The 25,608-nt window shown below is 43.5% G+C and overlaps 1 protein-coding gene across 2 annotated transcripts in view; it reads left to right on the top strand.

The window, feature by feature from the left end:
- Positions 1–23,576, top strand: part of robo3 (roundabout, axon guidance receptor, homolog 3 (Drosophila)) — a 248,478-nt gene extending 224,902 nt beyond the window's left edge. For both annotated transcript variants that reach the window (XM_029700135.1, XM_029700136.1), the window contains 16 exons: positions 1,414–1,580; positions 1,875–1,996; positions 2,468–2,684; positions 3,318–3,442; positions 4,118–4,295; positions 4,606–4,842; positions 5,975–6,014; positions 6,384–6,523; positions 13,592–13,879; positions 14,229–14,379; positions 17,240–17,464; positions 17,844–18,040; positions 18,332–18,448; positions 18,655–18,801; positions 19,258–19,406; positions 22,847–23,576. In XM_029700135.1, the coding sequence (XP_029555995.1) occupies positions 1,414–1,580; positions 1,875–1,996; positions 2,468–2,684; positions 3,318–3,442; positions 4,118–4,295; positions 4,606–4,842; positions 5,975–6,014; positions 6,384–6,523; positions 13,592–13,879; positions 14,229–14,379; positions 17,240–17,464; positions 17,844–18,040; positions 18,332–18,448; positions 18,655–18,801; positions 19,258–19,406; positions 22,847–22,858 (2,512 nt within the window). In that variant the 3' untranslated portion in view covers positions 22,859–23,576. The remainder of the gene's footprint in view (positions 1–1,413; positions 1,581–1,874; positions 1,997–2,467; positions 2,685–3,317; positions 3,443–4,117; positions 4,296–4,605; positions 4,843–5,974; positions 6,015–6,383; positions 6,524–13,591; positions 13,880–14,228; positions 14,380–17,239; positions 17,465–17,843; positions 18,041–18,331; positions 18,449–18,654; positions 18,802–19,257; positions 19,407–22,846) is intronic.
- The last annotated feature ends 2,032 nt before the right edge of the window (positions 23,577–25,608 follow it).

Here is a 25,608-nt window from a genome sequence, read left to right as displayed (position 1 = left end):
TCCTCAAAGCGGACAAAGAGGGTGTTTTGCTTGTCCGGGAGCAAGATATCGGTGTCCGCGATGTGGCAGCTATTCCCTTTGTAATGACACACACACAAACACACCGCGATCAACTTAGCGCGCCTCCATGGAGCTTAGTGGGGTAATCTAAAATGGTAATGAATTTAAATGCAGGTGGCACATACAGACAAGTCCTTGGGCTATTGTACGCTGAGAGGAAATTTGCCCCCTTCCAACCTGACTCACTAGCCCCCTCATCCCTCTTGTCTCACCTTGCCCCCTGGGCAGTAGTTAGCACCGTGCCAAGTGGGCAAAATTGATTCTTTATAGAGTTGCTGTGGGGGCTGAGTTGGTTGTGTACAATAACATTTACTTGCCTGAGGTGCTGGGGGTTGTTTGTGGGTTGGGGTGGGTGTGAGGTGCTGGGGGTTGTTTGTGGGTTGGGGAGGGTGTGAGGTGCTAGGGGTTGTTTGGGGGTTGTTTGGGGGTTGTGGAGGGTGTGAGGTGCTGGGGGTTGTTGAGGGTGTGAGGTGCTGGGGGTTGTTTGGGGGTTGTGGGGGTGGGAGTGTCCATGCAGGGAGAAGTGGGGATGAGTGTGTGTGGGACGATAGGGAGATGGAATCCTGACACATTCTTACTGTCTGAAGATGGGCAGATGTACCATTCTAAAGGATACCCATGTTTATTGGGCAAGACTGTATGTTTACGTGTGTATATGTGTTTTCCTGTGTGTGTGTGTGTCCCACGCTTCAGCCTCTCCTCCGACAAAGTGACCTTAGATTTATCACTACCAGCATTGGGTGGTCTGCTAGACGAATATTTATGGCTCGCGCAGCTTTTATATCTCTGTTGCCTAACTGATCAGGTCAGCTGTAAAGTCACTAGTCTGCTGCTGTCTCTGGCATGATGAAGAAAATAAAAAGTGAACGAATGGAGAGAAATTATAACAAATACAAAGCGAGGGGTGGAGGAGGGTGTCATGTGACCATGCCACTAAATAATAAACAAGAGGTGACATTTAATCTAAATAAGAAGAGTCAGGAGAGGAAAATGCAAACGGGACCGTCAAAGCCAAAGAAGCTCAAATTGTTTCCCTCTACCTTCATCAGATGCGTTGTTCACAAGATTTATCACGTTTATTTATTACAGAGCGAAATAGTATCATTATGCAAGTGATCTCACACATTTTCATAAAAACAAGCCATTTAAAAGGACAAAACATAAGACTTGACATAAACATAGCTGGCATTATTGTTATTGTAATCAGAATGTAGACAGTGAATAATAGTTTGTCACTATAGAGTAATGAAATCGTTGTCACTATAGGGTATAAGGAAGGCTTGCCTTGCACAGTAACTTTACTAACATAATTGGAAATGACATGATATCATTATCTGTGGTCTCTTACTCTAGCCAATCAGCAGGCAGTACGTGGCAAACGGTGGCTGACCTGGTAAAGTTGGAGAAACACACTGTCAGCGGTCTCTTTCCCAACACCATCTACCTGTTCATCGTCCGAGCAGTCAACGCCTACGGGCTGAGTGACCCCAGCCCCATCTCTGAGCCCGTCCGCACACAAGGTCAGTACCTGGGAGGGGATATAACAGCTTTACTGGACATTTACTATGAAAGATCATTGAAAAAAATTGTAAGCATTACAAGGTGGTTGTTAGAGTGTAGAGAGAGAGTGAAAACTTTGAAAGTGAAAACTTTTTTCTCAAATTGAGGCATTTCATCATGAAAGCATTGCGGTCTGAAGGCTTCATAAAAACTATTTAGATTATTTCAATCAAGTGTATGTGAGCTACAGTAAGCATCTACTATAGTTTTACTGATTATTTTGTGTCTGATGTTTGTTAATGTTGTGTTTGCAGATGTGAGTCCTACAGGTCAGGGCGTGGACCACAGGCAGGTCCAGAGAGAGTTGGGAGAGGTGGGTGTTCATCTTCAGAAGCCTGTCACACTCACTGCCTCCAGTGTTCAAGTATCATGGACGGTGAGTACCCTGACCTGAGTTTTTACATATTCTTTCACAGGAGAAATACCATCTGTAACTATGTGCGCTGAGAGTTGGGAAGAAAGTTCAGGTAGTGAGTGTTTTAATAAAATAAACGGAACATAATACAAAACAAGAAACACTAACAGCACACAGACATGAAACTGAAACAATGACTCCTGGGGAAGGACCCAAAGGGAGTGACACATATAGGGAAGGTAATCAGGAAAGTGATGAGTCCAGGTGAGTCTGATGACACACAAGTGCGCATAATGATGGTGACAGGTGTGCGCCATAACGAGCAGAGTGGTGACCTAGAGGCCGGAGAGGGAGTACACGTGACACCATCAGTTATACTTTCACACTCTGGAATGTTTTTTACTGTATATCCATTTCCAAGGGCAGTAAAACTGTAATTCATAAATTTCTCTTTTTTTCTCTCTTTCCCCCCTTCCTTCTGTCCCTCCCCAGGTAGACCGTCAGTCCCAGTACATCCAGGGCTACCGGCTCCTCTACCGGCCCAGCGGTGGCACCTGGCAGCTGCAGGATATCAAGGCCCCGTCAGAGCGCCTGGCCGTGGTCGCCGACCTGCTCACAGGCACAGAGTATGAGATCAAGATCCGGCCCTACTTCGACGAGTTCCAGGGCAAGGACAGTCGGCTGCTGCTGATCAGAACAGCAGCGGAAGGTAAGACTGGCTAAAAGCTACTGATACTCACAACTTCTGATGAGATTGACACAAGCCCTTCTGAGACCGAGGCTCTCCTAATATGGACATGGTACACTTGAGATAGCCTATGTCCATAATGGAGGGAATGGTGGTTAACAAGGGTTTTAAAATAGTTTTTTTCAATGGAACTTCCAGGTTCAAATAAAGGCTTTTAAAGTGGCGATTGATTGGTCATACTCAGTCGTTGCTGTCAAAGAAAATGTGCCCTCAGTCAATTCACCCAGCAAAATAAGGGTGAAATACAAAATACATTCTAGAAGTGTTTTTTAAATAAAACCTTTTAGTACTTGTCTTGGAACATTTTGAGGACTCTGGCTTTTTGAAAATAGCTAGCTGTTCAGGAGCCTCTAGGAGTCACATCACAGTCGAAGCAATTGGATTGCAATTTCCAACACCTGTGTGACCTTTATATCCTGTTATGAAGACGAAGCACTGTTTATAGTTCAATAACCATTTGATGGCATTTGATGGAGTCGGCCATTTTCATCAATCTCAAATCATATTTTCGCTATTTTACCAAATGCCCATATTTCATTTTTTCTATATCAGTTAGGGTTTTTTCACACCTTGCTCGTATCTCTTCTCCTGCAGTCCCAAGCGCCCCTCCCAAAGCAGTCACCGTGGTTACAGTGAAGCTGAGCAACAGCTCCAGTATTAGTGTGTCCTGGGAGCCTCCTCCCGCCGACATGCAGAATGGAATAATCCAGGAGTACAAGGTATGCTGACTGAACCAGAGAAAATTACATGATGATTGGATCTGTCCAAAAACGTGCATCCATAGGGGTGGTATTTTCATATAAACAAAATGAACATTACATAATAATAGTTACATAATTACGACATAGTTTCTTTGGTATTCATTAAAACAAGTAATTGGAAACAAAGGAGTAGCTATGAATTCTTTTGAATTCTTTGAAGCAAGTACCAGAAAGTACCCATAGTTACCAAATAAGTATTTTCTAAATAACAAAATATCATGTTAACACCAGCTCAAACAGGACAGTAAAATAAATTGTTTCTATATAATGACTGCCTCAGAGTCACAACAAGCAGTCCTTATAGCATGTTGACGTTTACTGTCATGAGTCTCGTCCTGGAGGCAGAACTGAGTGATTTCTTCTTAGATAGGCCAGCTAGAATGTCAAAATTGGCTATATTGTAAAAAAATATATATGTTTATCTTCATTTAAGGTTAGGCGTTAGGGTTAGCAGTGTGGTTAAGGTTAGTGTTAGGTTTAAAATCAGATTTTATGACTTTGTGGCTATGCAGGGCTGCCTTCAGAACAAGATTCATGACGGAAAAAAACGCTAACCTGCGTCCTAATTTCGACACCGCAAATTTGACCTCTTCCATCTCTCACACCAACTCACCGTCCTCCAACCATCAACAGGTGTGGTGTGTGGGCAATGACACCCAGACCCGCTACCACATCAACACCACCGTGGATGGCACTGTCCTCTCCACCGTACTCAAGGGGCTGCTGCCAGGTATCCTGTACCAGGTGGAGGTGGCAGCGGTGACCAGCGCCAGAGTGGGCATCCACAGCCAGCCTGTGTCCGTCCTCATCAGTGAGTCCCCCCAGAACCACAAGCTAGCAGAATTAGACATTTCAGTTCTGCGATATCAAGGAGATAGTGGGGGTAGCTGAAAATACTGAAATTATTGCTAAGCATTTTTTTTATTACATTTAAATGTTTGGTCATTTAGCAGACGCTCTTATCTAGAGCGATTTACAGGAGCAATTAGGATTAAGTTCCTTGCTCAAGGGCACATAGACAGATTTTTCACCTATTCGGCTCAGGGATTCGAGGTTGGTTATAATACTTACCGGGTAAAAGTTAAATATCACTCCACTAACTACTTGCCGCTCTCCTTCAGAGCTGCCAGTGGAGGCACCGTCAGTGCCCGGTACCGGGGGTGGCGCGGAGGGTGATGAGAGCAGTGTGAGCCTGGCCGAGCAGATTACTGACGTGGTGAAGCAGCCAGCATTCATCGCTGGGATCGGCGGGGCCTGCTGGGTCATCCTCATGGGTTTCAGCGTGTGGATCTACTGCCGCCGCAAGAAGAGGAAGGAGCTTAGTCACTACACTGCATCGTTCAACTACACGCCTGCTGGTACTTTACACACTTTATATGATGCAATCTTTACACACCACTTAATGTTACTTTACCACAATATCAAAGAAGTATGTTGTAACCCACCTTACCATATCAAGTATTCTACTGCACTTTACAAAAGGCTACTATTTTACCTTAAAGTTACCTAACAAAATATTGACTTATTGCATTCTAATATATTGGCAAACTTGCACTTTACAATGGAGTGCAATGGAGAAGAAACTTCTGTTTTCTCTTTTCAAAACTGGTTGAATGACTATTTTTACCCTGTAGGCACCTGAAACTTACCACAAGTTAAATAGTAAACGAGAATCACCTGCCTCCAACCAAATTCATTTGAATTCTTCTGAATTCGTAATACTTAAAAAAAAAATCTACATTTCAGTTTAGATGTTTTACTTGTTGTGCAGTTGTAAATCAAACAAATCCTTGTGTGAACACCAATATAGTCTTTTGATGCATTAAAGGGGCCATCTGCAGTTGCTACATCTATTTTCAGGCTTATAACATTTAGCAGACACTCTTATCCAGAGCGACTTACAGTAGTGAATACACACATTTCATTTTCATTTCATGCATTTTTTATTTTTTTGTACTGGCCCCCCGTGGGAATCGAACCCACAACCCTGGCGTTGCACACACCATGCTGGCATTGCAAACACCATGCTCTACCAACTGAGCCACAGGGAAGGCATTATAACTTAATGATATGTACCCATTGATTCTTGAAGAATATAACATATACAGTAAATGCCTAGCGAGCTATGTTCAACTGTCATACCCCATCAGAACCCAACATATAAGGTAGCTTTACTCAAATGTTTGAAACAAAGCCAATGTAAACAAACACTATACAGCCTGAAAACATGGTTAGAACTATAATTGTGAAATCAGTCCTTGCATCCATAGCTCTGTCTATGAATTTGAGAGTGGTTACATTTCTCCAGCCCCATCCCTCAGCTTTTTACTGAAACAGAATATGAATGCGCTTTGTTATTTTTTCAAATGCTGATTCCTGCTTTAGGGGTGCCAATATATTACAGCGAACTGTACCATACTGCACTGTGGCAACCTTACTGTATTTTACCTTGCCATTCACACCTGAATGCACATTTTATTTTTTCTGCAGTTGGCTTTCCACATGGAGAGGCATCTGGACTTAATGGAAGGTAAGTATGCCTGTTTATGTCATTTCAAGTTGACTTTCACATTCTTTTTTTGTAAAGTGATGAGAACAAAGTTGTGGATTGGCATCAGATATGATCATAGTGTGTGACTACCTACATGTACATATTATCTCAATTACCTTGTCTAACCGGTGCCCCCGCACATTGACTCTGTACCGGTACCCCCTGTATTTAGCCTCGCTATTGTTATTTTACTGCTGCTCTTTAATGATTTGGTACTTTTATTTCTTATTTCTTGTAGGTATTTTTATTAAAACTGCATTGTAAGCATTTCACTGTAAGGTCTACACCTGTTGTATACGGCGCATGTGACAAATAAAAATGGATTTGATTTGATGAATTATGTTTTAGGCCTGGCATGCTGGGTGGCAACATGGGCAACTACCCATGGCTGGCAGACTCTTGGCCCACCACCAACCTGGTCCACAGTGGCAAGGAGGCTGTCAACTGCTGCACCTCCAAACATGACACGGCAGAGAGATACTACAATGGTATGAGACACGGCATGATTCTGCTCACAATGGCCATTTTGTTTTGTACACAACCAGGGATTATCTCTTCAATGCCTTTTGGTCTAGTCTGTCTTTGAAGAAACCTCAATGCCCTCTGCATGTGATATAAACTTGAATGGTATACTACGGGGCTGCCAACATGCACGCATTTTGCGTACCAACTACGCAATTCTCTGTCCATGTACGCAGGTACGAGTTTCCGAGTTAAAAGTACGCAGAAATTAATAGGGCCTGATTTATTTATTTATTTTTGTACATTTTAATAAAAAATAAATCCACTGAGTAAATCTAAAAGCAGTTCACTCGCATTTGCAGTGAAAGAAAGAACACCCTCTTGCTAGGGACAGAGGTCCCAGGCACAGCCAGGTAGCGCCTTGCTAATGTAACAGTGTAGGTTCCGTCCCTCTCTTCGCCCCAACCCGGGCTCGAACCAGGGACCCTTGCACACATCAACAACTGACACCCCACGAAGCATCGTTACCCATCGCGCCACAAAAGCCGCGGCCCTTGCAACGCAAGGGGAAACCCTACTTCAAGTCTCAGAGCGAGTGACGTCACTGATTGAAATTCTATTAGCGCGCACCACCGCTAACTAACTAGCCCCCCCCCTTTTCCGCAGCAACCAACGATCCGGGTCAACAGCATCAATGTAACAGTGTAGGTTCCGTCCCTCTCTTCGCCCCAACCCGGGCTCGAACCAGGGACCCTTGCACACATCAACAACTGACACCCCACGAAGCATCGTTACCCATCGCGCCACAAAAGCCGCGGCCCTTGCAACGCAAGGGGAAACCCTACTTCAAGTCTCAGAGCGAGTGATGTCACTGATTGAAATGCTATTAGCGCGCACCACCGCTAACTAACTAGCCATTTCACATCGGTTACACTAACATGGCAACATGAGGGTATATTAACTCTTTGGTCTTCCACCATGTAAGTGGATCAGCATCCAGGGGACTACAGTCCACTTCCCTGTATGAGGTCACCTCCTCCTCTATGACCTTTGACTTGGTTCCCTACTCCTGGGTCGTGAACAACTCTCCAAAAAGCTCAGTCATGGCAGACTTATTTTCTGGAGGAGAACCCCTGTCGCCTGCCATCTCTGGAGAAGGGTTAGCTCCTGTGGTATCTGTGGCTTGACCCTGCAGAATTAAATTAGATGAAAATACTACCTCTGAAGTGGCTTTAAAAATATGATTTGTTGTTAGAAATATATATCAGACACTGTTATGACAATTACAATTATTACCTTATAATGAATTGTTAAATCACTAATTAATAAAATAATAAATGTCACATTAACAAAATAAATACAATACCTGTTGTATGTTGGTCACAATCTCTGCTGTGAGTTCATTGTAGACTCTTAGACGAGCAGCAGCATCCAGGTGCAGCAGGGACTTGAATCGGGGAACAAAGTGGTGCTCTTGTGTAAGAAGTCTTAGACCAGGGTCATCATATCTAGGCTCCAGGTTAACTCTGATAGCAGTCTTGACATCCCTTACTGCAGGTTCATCTTCATCAGATGCCACCATTGATTTCAGGATCATTGTTTTCATAGGCAGGACCATGGAAACTGATGGAATGCTTTCAGTGCATATCGGTGTTGTGACTGTTTTGAGAGGTTTGCACACTTTGATAACTTCCTCTGCTAGTCTTATGTTATTTTCAGACAGTCACAATATCTTTGACATTCATCCTCACAGCTTGATCAGTCAGTGTAGAATACACCGCAACTTTCTGCTCAAGGTATCTCTCAACCATGTCATGGCTTGAATTCCATCTAGTAGGGACATCTTGGATTAGTTTGTGGTTAGGCAGCTCCAGCATCTCCTGTTTTGTCTTGAAAACATGTGCAGCAGTTGTGCTTTTATGAAAGAGGGAAACCACCGTCCTGATCTTTGCTAGGAGGCAAGAGATTGGATTCACTGACATTGCTTTTTGAGATGCAGATTAATAAAGTGAGCAAAGCATCCTATCTGTGGCCCCAATCCAGTTAGTGCAACTGCATTTACAATATTTCTAGCGTTGTCAGTGGTCACAGGAATCGTTACATTATCCCTCTCCAACTTCCACACGCCAACTACTTCCCTTAGCTCTTCCCCCAAGTTAACACTGGTGTGACTACTGTCAAGAGGAAGTGTTTGAAGGACATGGCTTTTTATCTCCCACTATGCCGTAATGAAATGAGCCATTACAGTAAGGTAGCTCTAGACGTCCAACTGTCTGTTGTTAGAGCAACAGACCTCATTCCTGACAACTGCTCTCAAGTTGTTGTTTTTTTGTTGTTGTATAAGGCAGGTATTAATGTCTAGGCAAAATGTGTACGGGAAGGAATAGTGAAGCGCGGCTCGACCACTTTAAATATGTTTCTGAACCCTGCATTCTCTGCCACAGAGAAGGGTCTCATATCTGCCGCAATGAATTTTGCCTTCCCTGCGTTGATTTCTTTAGCCCTACCGGAGTCAGCCGCATGTTGTTGCCTGAAGGCTGTGGGGAGAAGTGGTTGCCGATTGGTTGCTGTTTCATTTTTTCGCCAAGTTACTGATTGGCACTTTGGGGTGATGTCGGCACAAATGAGTAGTCATGTTGCTCATATTGCCACTCGAATAGGCTATCAGCAATGAACAGAGCCTACATGTCGTAGAAGTTTTATCCACCACTCGTTGGCCATCCCCGTTATAGTTTACAGGGAAACTGAAATGTTCCCAGACGGCAGACCTGAACGATTACTGGGGCGTCTTCTAGTTCTGGCTCGCCAATGCTTGCCATGTTGCTCCTTTGCATTTAGCTAACTGCTAATTCCTTCATAAGCTAATTGCTGCTACGACGGTCTCTCAGCTCTGTTCTCGCTGGAGTGAAATAACTAATGAGCGGAGCTGCAGACAACTATAAACAACTTTATTACTATGTGGATATTTTTCCCACGCTAATTTATACGCCATTGGTTTATGCAATAATATTTTTCTTTACAATGAAATATATATATACATATATTTTCCTAGGTATAATATATGATTAATATATTGTTCGGTTCGCAGTACGTACCGAACCGTGCACCGTGGACGAATACATGTACCGTTTCACCCCTAACTGTAACTGTAATTATGATCCACATCACAAAAAGCATTACAAAAGTACAATAAAAAATAAATATAAACATCTTGGCATTAAATGGAGTCTGGAGTTTAGAAGACTGCTTGATGAAGAATGGATGACTGTCCGGTATTAGCTATTGAGTCAATGCTTCTAAAATGCCTTTGCACTAGATTTGAGATTTTATTAATTTTGAAAATCTGAAATGATGTATGCGCTGCAAAGAAATACAATAGGCACCCTTATATAGGCTGAAACAGCACCCTTATATAGACTTGTTTGTCTTGGCGAACAGCGTTCAGATTCCCTTTGCAGAAGCCCACTTAAGCTTTGTGTAGCCAGTTTGCAGTCTGTGTCGATGCAATCATTTGTTTTTATGTTTTCAAAATTATTTTGCTTTTGGTGTTGATTAGGAACCGTGTCTAAAAAGTCAATACTTGTGAGCTGGTCTTAGTGATTGGGCCTGTTTGAGAGGTAACAAGCGTTCCTCTACTATAGAGACTAAACTTGGGGGCATGTGCTAAGAAAAATATTATAGATAAGCCCTCACCTGGCTCCTCTTGAAGCAAAGTCACGCCATCCTCCATCAAATGTGGACCTACTAACAAAACCTTCGACTTGACTCAGTATCTGTTCAAGCAAAGGGATATCGGGGATAAAGGGGCAAAACAAAAGACAGAAAAGAAAGCAAAAGAAGGACCAAAAGATCTTACAAAACCTGAGAAAATCCTAAAATGTCTCACAGATCCGGTATCAAAAATCTATGCATACTTTTTACAGAGAGCCATACCAATTTTTGATGTCGGAAATCTGATTCTACAACGAGAGGCACCGTGCATTCAAATTTTACTGTCAACTTTAGAGATGCAACTGCAGAAACTAATGTCCTACTGCAAGCCAGACACTGTCACTACCATGATGGCAGAAACAAGTAGTGGTGTCAAACCTACACTCTACCTGGAGAGACCCAGCTTCCTGATGAGGAGCTGTCCATTGGCCAGGACACCCGCACCTACATAGGAAGCCAAGGCAAGCTGGATCTGAAGACCTTCTATGCAGATGTCAGAAACGTATTACTTCTGCAGTAGACTACATGATACTGAAATTTCCATTGGGAGATGTGCTCCTCCAGCATGCAGTGGTCGCTGACATTGCCAACAGGCAGACTGCCAAGTTCTCATCCGTCAACTTTTTCATGGCACGCTTTCCCTGCATTATTCCTGAGGGAGCCGCTGTTGATCTGTTGGAAGATGAGTTTAGACTCTATCAGTCAACAACCTTTGAGCAGAGTCTGGTCAACATGCACAAGAATCAGGCCTGAAGAGAAATCAGCACAATGAAAAGGGGGGGCAGCCTAGTCTACTCCCATCTTTCGGCTGTGATGCTGGGGATATTGGTCATATTCCACAGCAATGCAGACTGCGAACGAATATTCAGTCTTGTTTCCAAGAACAAAACCCAGTACAGAGCCTCCCTCAGTACAGACATGCTGAGTGCCCTCGTTACCAAGAAGGTTTCAATGATTGTCAGAGGAACTGTTTGCCACAGAGAAGTCTACCCTGATGCTCTGCTGCATAAGGCTAAATCTGCTAGTTACCAGGCAAATCTGCCTAGGAAATGATTTCCTGAACATTTGAAGGTCTCCAGAAGATTTGTTCTCACCCACTGTTTCCTATCAAAGCTTTTTGGTTTTTATTATGGATAACATGTTTATTTGACACTGATGCCCTGCTTCAAACATTTGTTATTCTTATCATATCAGAGTTTAAAAAAAATATGTTTGTACATTTTGTACCTAAACAAATAACTTATTATTATTTGTTTAATAAAATAAAAAAGAAGGATAAAGGCCCTTTGTGTGTTCTTTCTAATTAGATGGGGTGGCAGGTAGCCTAGTGGTTAGAGTATTGGGCCAGTAACCGAAAGGTGAGCTGACAAGGTAAAAATCTGTCGTTCTGCCCCTGAACAAGGCAGTTAACCCACTTTTCCCCGGTAGGCCGTCATTGTAAATAAGAATTTGTTCTTAACTGACTTGCCTAGTAAAATATATTGTTAGTGACTTTTACCATATGTGTAAATGGAATGCTGTCAAGAAAGAAAGTATTCCAAACAAACGAGCGTGAGTGGAATCTTCAATTTCCTGTGTGCGTCTGGTACTCTAAAATGTTGGACAGGGTTGGCAGGTCTGAATATCTTCTGCAAACCAAACAGGTTGAATTGTTGTACTTTTTTATTTTCTTGTGCTTAACTAACTACTGTATCCTGTATACAGTGCATTCGGAAAGTATTCAGACCCCTTCCCTTTTTCCACATTTTGTTACGTTACAGCCTTATTCTAACATGGATTAAAAAAAAAAATCCTCATCAATCTACACACAATACACCATAATGATAAAGCAAAAACTGTTTTTTAGAATAACTGAAATACCTTATTTACATAAGTATATGAGACTCAAAACTAAGCTCCGGTGCATCCTGTTTCCATTGATCATCCTTGATGCTTGTACAACCTGATTGGAGTCCACTTGTGGTAAATTCTATTGATTGTACATGATTTTTAAAGGCACACACCTGTCTATATACACAATTGACAGTGCATGTCGGAGCAAAAACCAAGCCATGAGGTTGAAGGAATTGTCCGTAGACCTCTGAGACAGGATTGTGTCGAGGCACAGATCTGGGGAAGAGTACCATTTTCTTTTGTTCAGCATTGAAGGTCCCCAAGAACACAGTGGCCTCCATCGTTCTTAAATGGAAGAAGTTTGGAACCACCAAGACTCTTCCTAGAGCTGGCCACCTGGCCAAACTGAGCAATCGGGGGAGAAGGGCCTTGATCAGGTCGCCGATGGTCACTCTGACAGAGGTCTAGAGTTCCTCTCTGGAGATGGGAGAACTTTCCAGAAAGACAACTATCTCTGCAGCACTCCACCAATCAGACCTTTATGGTTGAGTGGCCAGATGGAAGCCACTCCTCAGTAAAAGGCATAGGACAGCCCACTTGGAGTTTGCCAAAAAGCACCTAAAGGACTCTCAGACCATGAGAAACAAGATTCTCTGGTCTGATGAAACCAAGATTGAACTCTTTGTCCTGAATGCCAAGTGTCACATCTGGAGAAAACCTCCTGGCACCATCCTTACGGTGACACATGGTGGTGGCAGCATCATGCTGTGGGGGTGTTTTTCAGCGGCAGGGACTGGGAGACTAGTCAGGATCGAGGGAAAGATGAACGGAGCGAAGTACTTAAGAGATCCTTGTTGAAAACCTGCTCCAGAGTGCCCAGGACTCAGACTGGGGCGAAGGTTCACCTTCCAACAGGATGACAACCCTAAGCACACAGCCAAGACAATGCAGGAGTGGCTTTGGGACAAGTTTCTGATTGTCCTTCAGTGGCCCAGCCAGAGCCCGGACTTGAACCCAATTGAACATCTCTGGAGAGACCTGAAAATAGCCTTGCAGCGATACTCCCCATCCAACCTGACAGAATTTAAGAGGATATGCAGAGAAGAATGTGAGAAACTCCCCAAATACAGGTGTGCCAAGCTTGTAGCGTCATACTCAAGAAGAATCAAGGCTGTAATCGTTGCCAAAGGTGTTTCAACAAAGTACTGAGTGAAGGGTATGTATTGTTATGTAAATGTGATATTTAAGTTTTTATTTCTAAAAACCAGCTTTTACTTTGTCATTATGGGGTATTGTGTGTAGATTGATGAGGGGAAAAAACATTTGAATCCATTTTAGAATGAGGCTGTAACGTAACAAAATGTGGAAAAAGTCAAGGTGTCTGAATTCTTTCCGAATACACTGTATATCATGGTAACTATTTTGGGTAATACAAGAATCGCTTAACTCACATAACAATACTAACTCTGCAGTTGAATAACATTATTACCATAAGTCAGTCAACTGTCACCTGAATCTGACTTCTCACTTCTGACCCCTCTCACCACCAGAAGCGGGCATCTCTAACTACTTGAACCAGACAGAGAAGTACAGCACGGGCAGCTCCAACGAAGGTCCTATCTACAGCACCATCGACCCCAACGCCGAGGACCTGCGTAGCTTCAACAGCCCTTACTCCTCCACCACGCCCTACGCCAGCACTCCCATCATGCCCTTCACCAACCAGGCGCTCCAGGGCTCTCACAGCCCCACAGAGCAAGATGGCGGCCACTGGATCACCCAGCCCGCCGGACCCTCTTCCCAGTACGCCCAGCCTGAGCGCTGCAGAACGGACTGCGGTAAGACAGTGTTTAAGACTGTTTCCATTGGTAAATGGTTCAGGGTGGGGCACCAAGACCCCAAAGCAACATTCACAAAATGTAAACATAATAACTGGAGGCACCTTGACATTTTTGAAGCCATGAAACCGTATTACGGTACCTACTAGCTAGCAACAAGAGAGGTAGCGGTAGCTAACCTACTGTGTAACACTGATTCATGTCTCCAAAAATGACAAGGGATCTCCAGTTTCGTTTCCATTTTGCGGTTTGTGACATATACCCTTTTCAAGAATATTAAAACGAATTTAGAGACCTTAGGACCTCCATTGAACAGCACTAAACCAGCTCTTTGTGTGTCTATGTGTAGGTAAACCCAAGCAGAAGTCCATGGGGAAGGCGGTGAAGACCCCCTCTCTAAAATGGACTGAAGCCCTCCCCCCACCCCCCTCATCTGGGGAGCTGGAGCAGTGTGTGGTAGAGGATATGCCCATGGATAACCATGAGGACATGGAGCTAGGGTAAGCACACAGACACACATGAATACACATAAGCGTGAACACATGCGCACCCACACACTCTTACGATGTCTGGCATAACACACACCAACTAAACACACACATACGCATCAGCTACACCATCTTCTTGCTAACTTTGAGGTCATACTGATTGAGGTATGGTAGCTCTCTCATGTAACCTCTGTGGACAATCTTTATAGGTCTGTATACTGTCCTATGGACCTTTGACTCTCTCACACTGTGTTTCTCTTGGCCCATGTCCTTGCACTCTCAGGCCCCACTGACACATAGTGGTGGGCCAGGGCTTTGTGTGGAGGTTAATGACGTTAGCCTTACTTTGCCTTTCTGTCTGACAGGACAGTATCTTCTTTGGTCTCTCACTGTTAACCTGTTGCTAGCTCTGGACCTCAATGCACCTTTTATTCCAGGTCCCCGCTGAACCACATTACTGTCACACTGCAAAATGGATACACACGAATTCGTCTACACACATAGTCACACATGCATGCACGCACACACTTCATATACCGTAATTTCCGGACTATTAAGCGTACCTGAATATAAGCCGCACCCACTGAATTTAATTTTTTTAAATATTTTGAACATAATTAAGCCGCAGGTGCCTACCGGTACATTGAAACATTTTACATTTACATTTTAGTAGACGCTCTTATCCAGAGCGACTTACAGTAGTGAATGCATACATTTCGTACATTATTATTTTTTTCCCGTACTGGTCCCCCGTGGGAATCAAACCCACAACCCTGGTGTTGCAAACACCATGCTCTACCAACTGAGCCACACAGGAAACAAATGAACTTTACACAGGCTTTAACGAAACACGGCTTGTAACAAAAAGAAATAGGCTTTAACGAAACACGGTTTGTAACAAAAATAAATAGGCTTTAACGAAACACGGCTTGTAACAAAAAATAAAAAAATTAGCAGTAAACAGTAGCCTACCAAGAAAGTCATTGGTCACTATCTTCCTCCTCCTGTGCACTGAAACCATCTCCTTTGGTGTCGGAGTTGAATAGCCTCAGAATTGCTTCATCCGATATTGGATCGTTTTCATTGTCGCTCTCGTCACTTTCATCCTGAGGCAAATCCCCCTCTGAGCCCTCTTCAACACACAGCAGTCCAGCCTTTCGAAACCCGTTGATGATAGTGGATTTTTTGACAATGCTCCACGCTGTCAGGACCCACTGGCAGACTTGACCATAAGTTGCTCTTCGCATGCGGCCTGTTTTAGTGAAGGATTTCTCCCCACTTGTCATCCAAGCCTCCCACTGAACACGGAGCGCCACCTTAAATGCACGATTTACACTGATGTCGAGTGGCTGCAAATACTTTGTTGTGCCCCCAGGAATCAGAGTGACAAAATGACTACCGTAATCAGAATGATGGGAAGTTTGAGAGCGCTCGAACAGCGCAGTAAGCAAAAAAGTTGTTTGACCTTAACCCTTTCGGCAATTTCATTGGTCTAATGAAAGCTTCATGCCGCCCAAAAACTGAGCACGTCACAGGATGTGTTTTTTTGGGGGGAAAAAATGGAAAACGGGAAAAATCCATATATTAGCCGCGTCATTGTTTAAGCCGCGAGGTTCAAAGCCTGGGAAAAAAGTTGCGGCTTATAGTCCGGAAATTACGGTAACACAGTATTGTCAAGGCCAGCAAGTCAGTATTCATAACGTTTTGGCAAGGGGAGCATTCACTTATCGCTCCTAACTGCCACTCACTCCTCCAGAATTGTCTAGTCTAGCAGCTCAACGAAAGCAGCCATGAGGCTTAGAAACTTCTACCTCTAAGCATTTCTGACAGCTAGATTACATTGGCGCTATCCAAGAAGCTAACGGGCAGTTAGCAATTTAGCCACCATTCCCAAGTCCCAACCCTCTTACACATTGACCCCGTTAGCTAATGACATTAGCCTACGTTAGCCCATTCCCCTTCTCGTGTTCTTTTCTCCTTGGTCACCAGAACAAAGTAATCATTCAGCAGCCTTCTCATGCACCGCCCCCCACCCCCCCCACCCCCCCGCGCGGTTAGCCGTTAGCAGTTAGTAGAGATTGGTGATGAACCCACGATAACAGCGTTAACCTATGAGTTAGCCCCTGTGGCTAGCTGAGAGGAACGTTGGCCTGGCATTATTACATTAACTAGCTTATTCCCTGGCCTCGGCCATTTCCTCCATGATGTACACACACATGAACACACTTGGCACTCACACACACACGAACGCGCACACACATACTTCTCTACCAAACACAAATGTATAAAAACTGATTCCATGCACACGTATGAAAAACATAGCTGAAAAACATTTCCCATGTTGTGAAGAAGCCAGTTCAGTTTGATGAAAATGCCTTAGGCATAGAAGGACATGGAATGTGATTTTTTTCACCCAGGTGAAGTCTCTTGTTCAGACATGGCCCTCAGCAGACCTGTAACAGGTATAGTGTTGCCCACAGGGAAGACTGTCTAATGATGCTGTAGAGCCGTGGAAATCAATACGGTACAGACAAATACTGTAGGCATTAGAGAGGGAGGGCCACCCATAGAATTAGGAATTAGAATACTTAATAATTTAATAGGATCTCTTTGGAGCCACCATCGTGAATGTGTTATGATCGATCTACTGCTCCATAGCACCAACTGCACAAGCAGTGACGTAGTGGTGACTGTTTTATAATGGTCCAGATAGAAGTTGCCCTTAGACACAGATCTAAGAACAGTTTATCCTGCCCAATCCTGACCATTAATACGGAAAATGTAAAAACTGCCCATAGATAATTTTCTCTAGGGTCCACGTCATCCTCCTCTTTCTAAAGTGAACCTATGGAATAATTAAATTTAATCGCAGGTCTGATGAGGAAGAGTGGTGCCCGCCCCTTCCGGAAAGAACCTATCTGATCGAGGGCGGCAAGGAAGGTCCCGCCCCTCCCCTCAGGGGTGACGCCTTGTCCCCCGCCACCTCCTATAGTCACCAGTCCACCGCCACCCTCACGCCGTCGCCCAGAGAGGAGAGCCGCCATCCACCCCACAACACAGCACGCCTTCACCACCTTGATGGGCAGCAGCTAGCATGGTATGACATGTCAAATTCTAAAAGTCACGTCATGTATGTACAAACACATGGTTTGATGCCATTCCATTTGCTCTGTACCAGCCATTATTATGAGCCATTCTCCCCTCAGAAGCCTCCACTGATACTAATGGTGATGGCAGTAAATACCTCTTCTTCAAATTAATAAGATGGTAATAACATAGGTATAATCATTGCTTTGGTATGGTAATTGCCCAATGTCATTAACAGCAGATAACACAATGCTCATGATATGAGCAGTAAAATCCCCACTCAAATAATCAAAACAATAATTCAATTGTGTAACATATCATCGTAGTAAAATAACAGAAGTATGTCATTGCTATTGCTAACCACCCACTGTTTCTTTGCCGTTATACAGTAGGTTACCTTGCGGTCCCGTCCCAGTGCCCCGGGCGCCCAGCCCGCCCCTCACCCAGTCCAACCCCAACCTCTCAGCCCAGCAACACAGTGAGGGCTCCGAGGGGGGCCCACCGCTCCGCAACGGCTTGGCCCACCGCCGTGACCTCAGCCAGGGGGCAGCACTGAGTGCCGACAATGTCAGCTCCACCACACCTGGTCAGTGACGCTTACCGCTCTGTGCAAACACACACGAGTGAATTCACCACATACGGATGTGCATAAACACATACATTCAAAGCCAGAAGTGCATGCACACGCATGTACACACACAGAAAATGAATTACATTTATATCCAATATGTAATTCATGTTATTCGTAACACCTAAACAATCATCTGAAATTACATAAGGCATTGCAATGTTATTATTTATCTATGTATAGTGCTTCAAAGGACCAATGTCCAATTACCTTCTAGTAATGTTTTCTGTCTTTCTGGCTGACCTACAGTAAGAGCTCAGCCCTCCCCAGCTGACAACACACAAACTCCCCCCGGCTTGAAGTCTCGAGTGAAAAAGAAGACTTCCAAAAGCGGAGCTTACAGAAGAGAGGTGCTTAACCAAGGAGGTGAGTGTGTTTGTGATCATATATTCGTTGATTTGTTTGTTCACACGCACGCACGCACACACGCAAACACACACACGAGCGTGTGCGTGTGAGTGAACAAACAAATCAATGAATATATGTTGGGCATTGCCTTTATGTTTATATATTTACTGGTCTTCCAGTGCAGTCCAACCCTAACTCTGTTGTCCATGTTTCTTCTCCTCAAGACCTCCCTCCTCCACCAGAGCCACCTCCAGAGAATGGAGCAGTGCGGTGCCCAGCAAGAGCTGTAGACTGTGGCCAAGCATCCCTGGACAGAGAGGGAGAAAGGAGCGCCCCCTACAGGAAAGGATCAGGACAGCGATGCCAAGATGGTGAGTGGTGCAGATACTGAAGTGTGGTGTGCAAACTCACACACATGCACAGTCTCATATTCACAATACACACACAAGCACAGCCAGAGCCTTTGCAGTTGCCTATTAGCACTCACTCCCAAACACTGTCACCCTTTCACCCAGAAAAGTCTAATTCACACAAATAATAATACATAAATCAATTATGCTCATAAACCCATTCTCACACACACACACACACACACACACACACACACACACACACACACACACACACACACACACACACACACACTGTCATATGAATACATTTAATTTCACAAATCCATCCATTAAAACTCTTATTACTTATTACTTCTTTTTTCCTTCAAGACCCTCTTTCATCAGTAGAATAACCATTTGTCTCACTCTCCATTCCCAATATGGAAATCCCTGACCCTAATTCTCCCCTCTCCTCCAATCCCATCTCCTCCACAGATGAGGACCTGATCCCGTACAGCAAGCCCAGCTACTTGGCGGGGCGGGGGTGTCAGGTGTCCAGTAACTGCTCCACTACAGGAAGCTCCTCGTCGCGGGGCTCCACGGGGTCACGAGGGGGTCCCGGATCAGGCAGGAAACGCAACGAGGTGAGACAAGGGCTCTGGTTCTTGGGAGCCACAATATCTGTTGTTTTTTTCTTCTCTCTGGCATTTAGTTGAACTGTTCATATCAAGAAGGGGGGCAAAAAGAGACTACATTAGTAGGAATAGTGGTAATACAAGAGGATCATGGTTGGTTCTAGTTATTGAGAGCTATATTGTCTGCTGGAGTTCAGTGGTTCATAGAGGGGTGAGAAGAGATACTACAGCAGAGGCCACCTGGGGTAATGTCATGATTAGTGTCTTAGCTAAGACGGGACAGGCAATTCTTTGTCTACTGTTCTCCTTTCAAAATTCGCTAGTCAACTGAGAGTGTCAGCTCACTATCTTTCCCTGTAGTTGTTGTATCTCACTTGGCCAAAACTGTTGCCGCTTTCATAGACCATGTACTATAAAAATAGATATTGAATTAATTCAGTTGTACCCCTCTACCACGCATTGGTCTTTGTCAATAAAGCAAAGGTACCGGAATGCATTAGAAAAATAAAGCATTGCATGCATATCATCGCATTTGCGTAGTGGCATAGAGCAGTAGAGTAGAGGCTCTAACAGAAGTTGCACACATTGGGAGCATTTTTAGTAGCCAAGGATCCAGGAAAAATGTAACCTTTTATAAACACATTTCATGCAATTCTATGTCATTTTACATGACTGGAGACTCTGGTAGAATCTTTTTTATTGCACACAAATAATTGAAATGGCAGGCTACTTTGACACTGACAAACTGAGAATCTGAGATGAATAAAAACAACCTCGTCTTGAATCCGTCAATAGCCTAGGCCTAGGTGTGTGGAGACACATATTGTAGGCTACAATGTGAGGAGGAAATTATAGTCCTAAAAATGCTTTCCAGTTTCTCTGACTCACCCAAAGATACGCAGCTCACTCACTGGTGATGGCCATGCGCTTGTGCCAAAAGCCTATCTCTCTCTCTCGTAAAACAATATTTGGAAGTTGATCAAATATTTTGGTAGCCTACAGTATAGTCTTTTCAGCAGGAGCCATTTGCTTTCCAACCTGTGTTTTCCCTCGATTCTATTTGAAATATTATGAAAGGCCTGTTTTGTCTGCATGCTGTTTTTTTACTGACAGATTTGCCGCGCGTTCCCGACTGTAGACTATTCCTTGTTAGTGGGCTACATTCAACAGCTAGGCTACTTTTTTAAAATAAGCAATTGATCCTCTGTGGCTAAATTATAGGCTTTGTCATGGTGTAGTAGGCTATTCTGAAATATTTCATTAATTTCTGAACAGACAGCAGTAAGTCTATAATTTTGGCAAATTTATTTCAATTTATCTGGCGGCGAAAGGCTCCTCCAGAAGCCTCTATGATTCTATTAGGAAATAAATGAAGTGCAACACTGGAGAGAGGTTCCTGTCTATCAGAGCAGGGAGGCACAGAGATCATAAAAAGTTAATCTCATTCTAGTTATGTGAGAGATACTGATGCGCATCTCACACAGCCATGGCCAGGCGTTGGTCTCAAACATAGGTTACCATATTGCACAAACCATAAACCCAGGCCGGCCCAACCCAAATGAACTCTTAGAATATTTGGCCCGGGCTGAAAATCTACTTTTTGACATCACGTTTTTTTGTGGGGGCAGGAGAATTAAGGAAAAGACAACTCAAATGAACTTTGATCGCTTTGATTACAATTTTTACATTGCAAAAAGTGAAAATAATTTTTAATACCTGGAGAGGTACCGGATCCAGCCAAATAGGTGCCGGAACAAAACAGTCCATAACTGAGAGGTGGTTATACTGTCTATGGTTCAGTGCTAGTGTCATACATAAATAATCATTCATTAGCATGGAATTGCTGACACGACGGATAACTGAGCAAAATGACAAACCTTGTCAAGCGTGCAGTACAAATACTATATATTGTATCTCTATAAAAAAAATCTGTGTACATACTCACAAATGCTTCATCTCTCTCCATTAAAATACACACACACACACACACACACACACACACACACACACACACACACACACACACACACACACACAACACCAAACCCCTGCACAGTGTATAATAATGTCAAGGATAGCCCCGTACCCCACTCTCCCTCTATAGTGCACTACTGTGGGAACACTTCTCTGCATGATCGTTGCTTATATGCACTCCCTGCAGGCTCCCTAGTGAGGGGGATGCCCCTCCCCCCCTCACCTCCACTGCCCTTCTTGCTCCACCAGGAACATAAAAGCCAGAGTATTACAGTAGAGGGACTGTGTGTTTCACTGGGGAGCCAGTTGCGGGTTACCCCTCTTTCTGTCATGGTGCTGAGCCTTATGTTTCCACTTGGACAGAGCGGTTGAATGGGGTATCTGTGTGATTGGGGATGGAGTTGTTCTTTATCCCCCCCAGTGGGGGATACGTTTTGTGTGACTCCCTCAGATCTTGACTTCCTCGATTAACGGCCAATCCCTCGGGTGATTACAGAGTCAAGTAATCCATGAAGGACGAACCAGAGCTGCTCCCATAGGGCGGTTGACTAGCGTTTGGATTACAGTGAGATAGAGCTGAATAGGGGTTTTGCCCTGGTTTAGAAACATTTTATGATGGTTATTAGTAAAAATGTGGGTTTTCTCCCAAAAGTGTATACTTAAAAGCAGCTGAGTAAAGTACTTAAATAAAAATAATTTAACATACTACTTAAGCTGCTTTTCAGGGTATCTGTACTTTATATTACCATTTATATTTTTTACAACTTTTGCTTTACTTTACAACATTTTAAAGAACATTATGTGCTTTTTACTCCATAAATTTTCTCTGACTCCCAAAAGTACAATTTTTTTTTACACTTAACAGGACAGGAAAATGATCCAATTTACACACTTATCAAGAGAATATCCCTGGTTAAATTACTGCCTCTGATCTGGCGGACTCACAAAACCCCACATGCTTCGTTTGTAAATTATGTCTGAGTGTTGGAGTGTGCACCTGCCTATCTGTAAATTAAATAACAAGATAATCGTGCAGTCTGGTTTGCTTAATATAAGGAATTTGAAATGATTCATACTTTTACTTTTGATACTTAAGTATATTTTAGCAATTACATTTACTTTTGATATTTAAGTATATTTAAAACCAAATACTTTTACTATTTTTTATATTAAAGAATCTTTACTTTCACTCAAGTATGACTATTGGGTACTTTTTCCACGACTGCTTAAAAGCCACCTCCTTAGGGTTTTTACGCTCCTGTCATTTAGTTTTGGATCTGGTTATGGGTTCTGTTTTGAAAATAAATTGACAAATAAATACATGTTGTTGTATTCAAAACTAGCGATGTAGACTACCTTTGTGATTTATGAGACATGCTTTGTGAGAGCTCATTACTGTTATGTGCAGATAATAATTTCTGTGTTTTCCCCCTTTTATTCATATGTTGACACGTCTGTCTGTCTGTCTGTTGCAGGAAATGAGATAAATGGATACCGGAAGACTCGCTGAAAACAAAACACCTTTGGCGTTCGATGTTCCTTTGATGCCTCCCATTTTCTTTCTTGGATCAAAGCAAACAGAAAAAAAATTAAGATCACTTTCTGAAGAACAATGGAATAAGAACGGATTTTCATACATTTTTTTATATTATTATGATTATTTATGACTCTCGGGCTCGGCCCGTATTCATTTCCAAATAGCCATTGCTGTACTGTTTTTACGTGGGCTCTGGATAAAGGGAAAGAAAAAGTATATTGTATTTATAAGGAAAAACACATGTATAAAAAGTTAATGTCTTGAATGTGCCAACGTCATTTTGTAGAACTGTATACCGTTCGGAAAGCATAAAGACTATTGCACTCTTGTTGTGGTGGAGAAACAACAACAAATATGAAGCACAAAGTGTGTTCATGTCAGGTATCCGGCCGGACAGCGTAACCTGCAGGGGTCCTCGTCCACTCAGGATCCCTATCGCCCGTGGTCCGATGAGAATATTATTTTGAACGTTTTTTTTTTTGTTTTTTTTTTACAGAGGAAGCTAGTTGTGAACCGACAGACCGACAACGTTGTGAAAAGATTGTAACCGTCACTTTTGAAGGACTGTTGCTGCGATTGTGCGACGACTTGCATATTCTGTCAACTAACTTTTTGGTAGTCTTGTTGTTTTGTAATAATACAATAAAATACATTTGTTGAACAATAAATTGGGTACTTTTTTGGACTTTACAAGTCATGTTTCATAAGAATGTCTAGAAATAAGTTTACTGTGTGACCCCCCCCCCCCCCCCCCCCCTTCTATCCAGGTGGATTGAAAATGTAAAAGCTTAGCTGAAGTCATGTTTTCTTTATTTTCTTCCTGAAGCCTCTGCCTATTCACAGTACATTCCACCTGGTTGGCTCTGCATGGAGAAGTATGCAATTCCCAGTGTGAGGGGCCTTAACCCAGAGCGATAAATAGCACGCACCCTCTCCACTGCCCACCTGAGACATCACATACAACCCTGAGGTGACCTGTACACACACACACACACACACACACACACACACACACACACACACACACACACACACACACACACACACACACACACACACACACACAATAGAGTGTCCTGGGAGTACTCTCATTGTGCCCCAGCAGTGAACTGAAAAAGGGCACGATGGGTTGTCTTTGTACTGTACTGTAGCCTACTGCTGTGCCATGGAAAAACAAGGCATGTTGCAGAAATTAGTCTTTTGAGCCTAGCTGGATCAAGGAGTAATTCAAATGGGAGTGGGAATGGGACTGCTCCTTGTGTAGTTAATCAGGATGCACTACTATGCAAGTCAGGTCACAAGAAACACAGACAAAGACAGGAGACACACAAGTCGCCGAATTAACATATTCAGACAGACCAACTCATATTATAGCTCAGCTCGACAAAGACTACCTAAAACAATGATGTACGACCGATATAAAGCACTTCTACCTTCATGTATCCCTAAACACTGAATCAACTCTTGAGAACAAAATATACTGAGCTATCGCTGACAGACTAGCTCACAGGCCCTCTCAACACACTGTAGACAGGGAAGAGCCTTTAGGACTTGCCCTCAAACCTCACCCCCACTTATCTCCCACCTTCATGGCATCCTGGAAGGCCCCTTTCCCGCCTTCAACCCCCCCCCCCCACATTTCTTCCCTGTTGCCATTAATCATCCAGCTCATTCATTAGGCCAGTGTCAAGCCAGAAACGCCCACTAGAGAAATAGAGAATAGTCTGAGAAAGAGAGAGCAAGATGGAGAGATGAGGAGTTGGGGATTGGGTGGGTCATTAAAACCCCTGTCCCATCCAACATGTCACATTCCAATTTCCATGTTAATTGCATGGCAGAGAAGAGATGGATGCTTTTGACTTTTAGGCAGACGTCTGTACGCAAAATGGGTCGCAAATAAAGCCGTATGCAGTCATGAGGATATGTGAGCAGAAGAAAATCGTATGTATGTATGAACATAAACTTTTGTGGATTGAATATTAGTTAGTTGAGTTAGTGTTTGAAGAGAAGAGTAGAGAAAGGAGAAGAGAAGAGGAAAGGAGAGGAGGAGGAGAAGAGAAGAGGAAAGGAGAGGAGGAGGAGAAGAGAAGAGGAAAGGAGAGGAGGAGGAGAAGAGAAGAGGAAAGGAGAGGAGGAGGAGAAGAGAAGAGGAAAGGAGAGGAGGAGGAGAAGAGAAGAGGAAAGGAGAAAAGAAGAGAGGAAGCTGAAGGGACCCTTCTGTCTAATCTGGTCCAGACCGGATCTGGGTCACAGAAGGCAGGCTCCCATGGGGTCTGAGCAATTCACCATAGACTCTAATCACACAATGCACAGGAAACACCACCAACCAGGGCCACCAAACACCCCCAATATGACACCACCACGGAGCACTGAGTGTTGGGGCGACAGGTAGCCTAGTGATTAGAGCGCTGGACTAGTAACTGAAAGGTTGCATAGATCAAATCCCCGAGCTGACAAGGTACAAAATCTGACGTTCTGCCCCTGAACAAGGCAGTTAACCCACTGTTCCTAGGCTGTCATTGAAAATAAGAATTTGTTCTTAACTGGCTTGTCTGGTAAAATAAAAACATGGACAGTTGATGTTGTAAATTTACATACACTTAGGTTGGATTCATTAAAACTTGTTTTTCAACCACTCCACAAATTTCTTGTTAACAAACTAGTTTTGGCAAGTTGGTTAGGACATCTACTTTGTACATG

The sequence above is a fragment of the Salmo trutta genome, chromosome 19 (genome assembly GCF_901001165.1).
Source record: "Salmo trutta chromosome 19, fSalTru1.1, whole genome shotgun sequence".
In the NCBI taxonomy this organism is placed as follows: Eukaryota; Metazoa; Chordata; class Actinopteri; order Salmoniformes; family Salmonidae; genus Salmo; species Salmo trutta.
The sequence above is the reverse complement of the archived record's forward strand: the minus strand, read 5'-3'. Positions and strand labels throughout refer to the sequence as shown.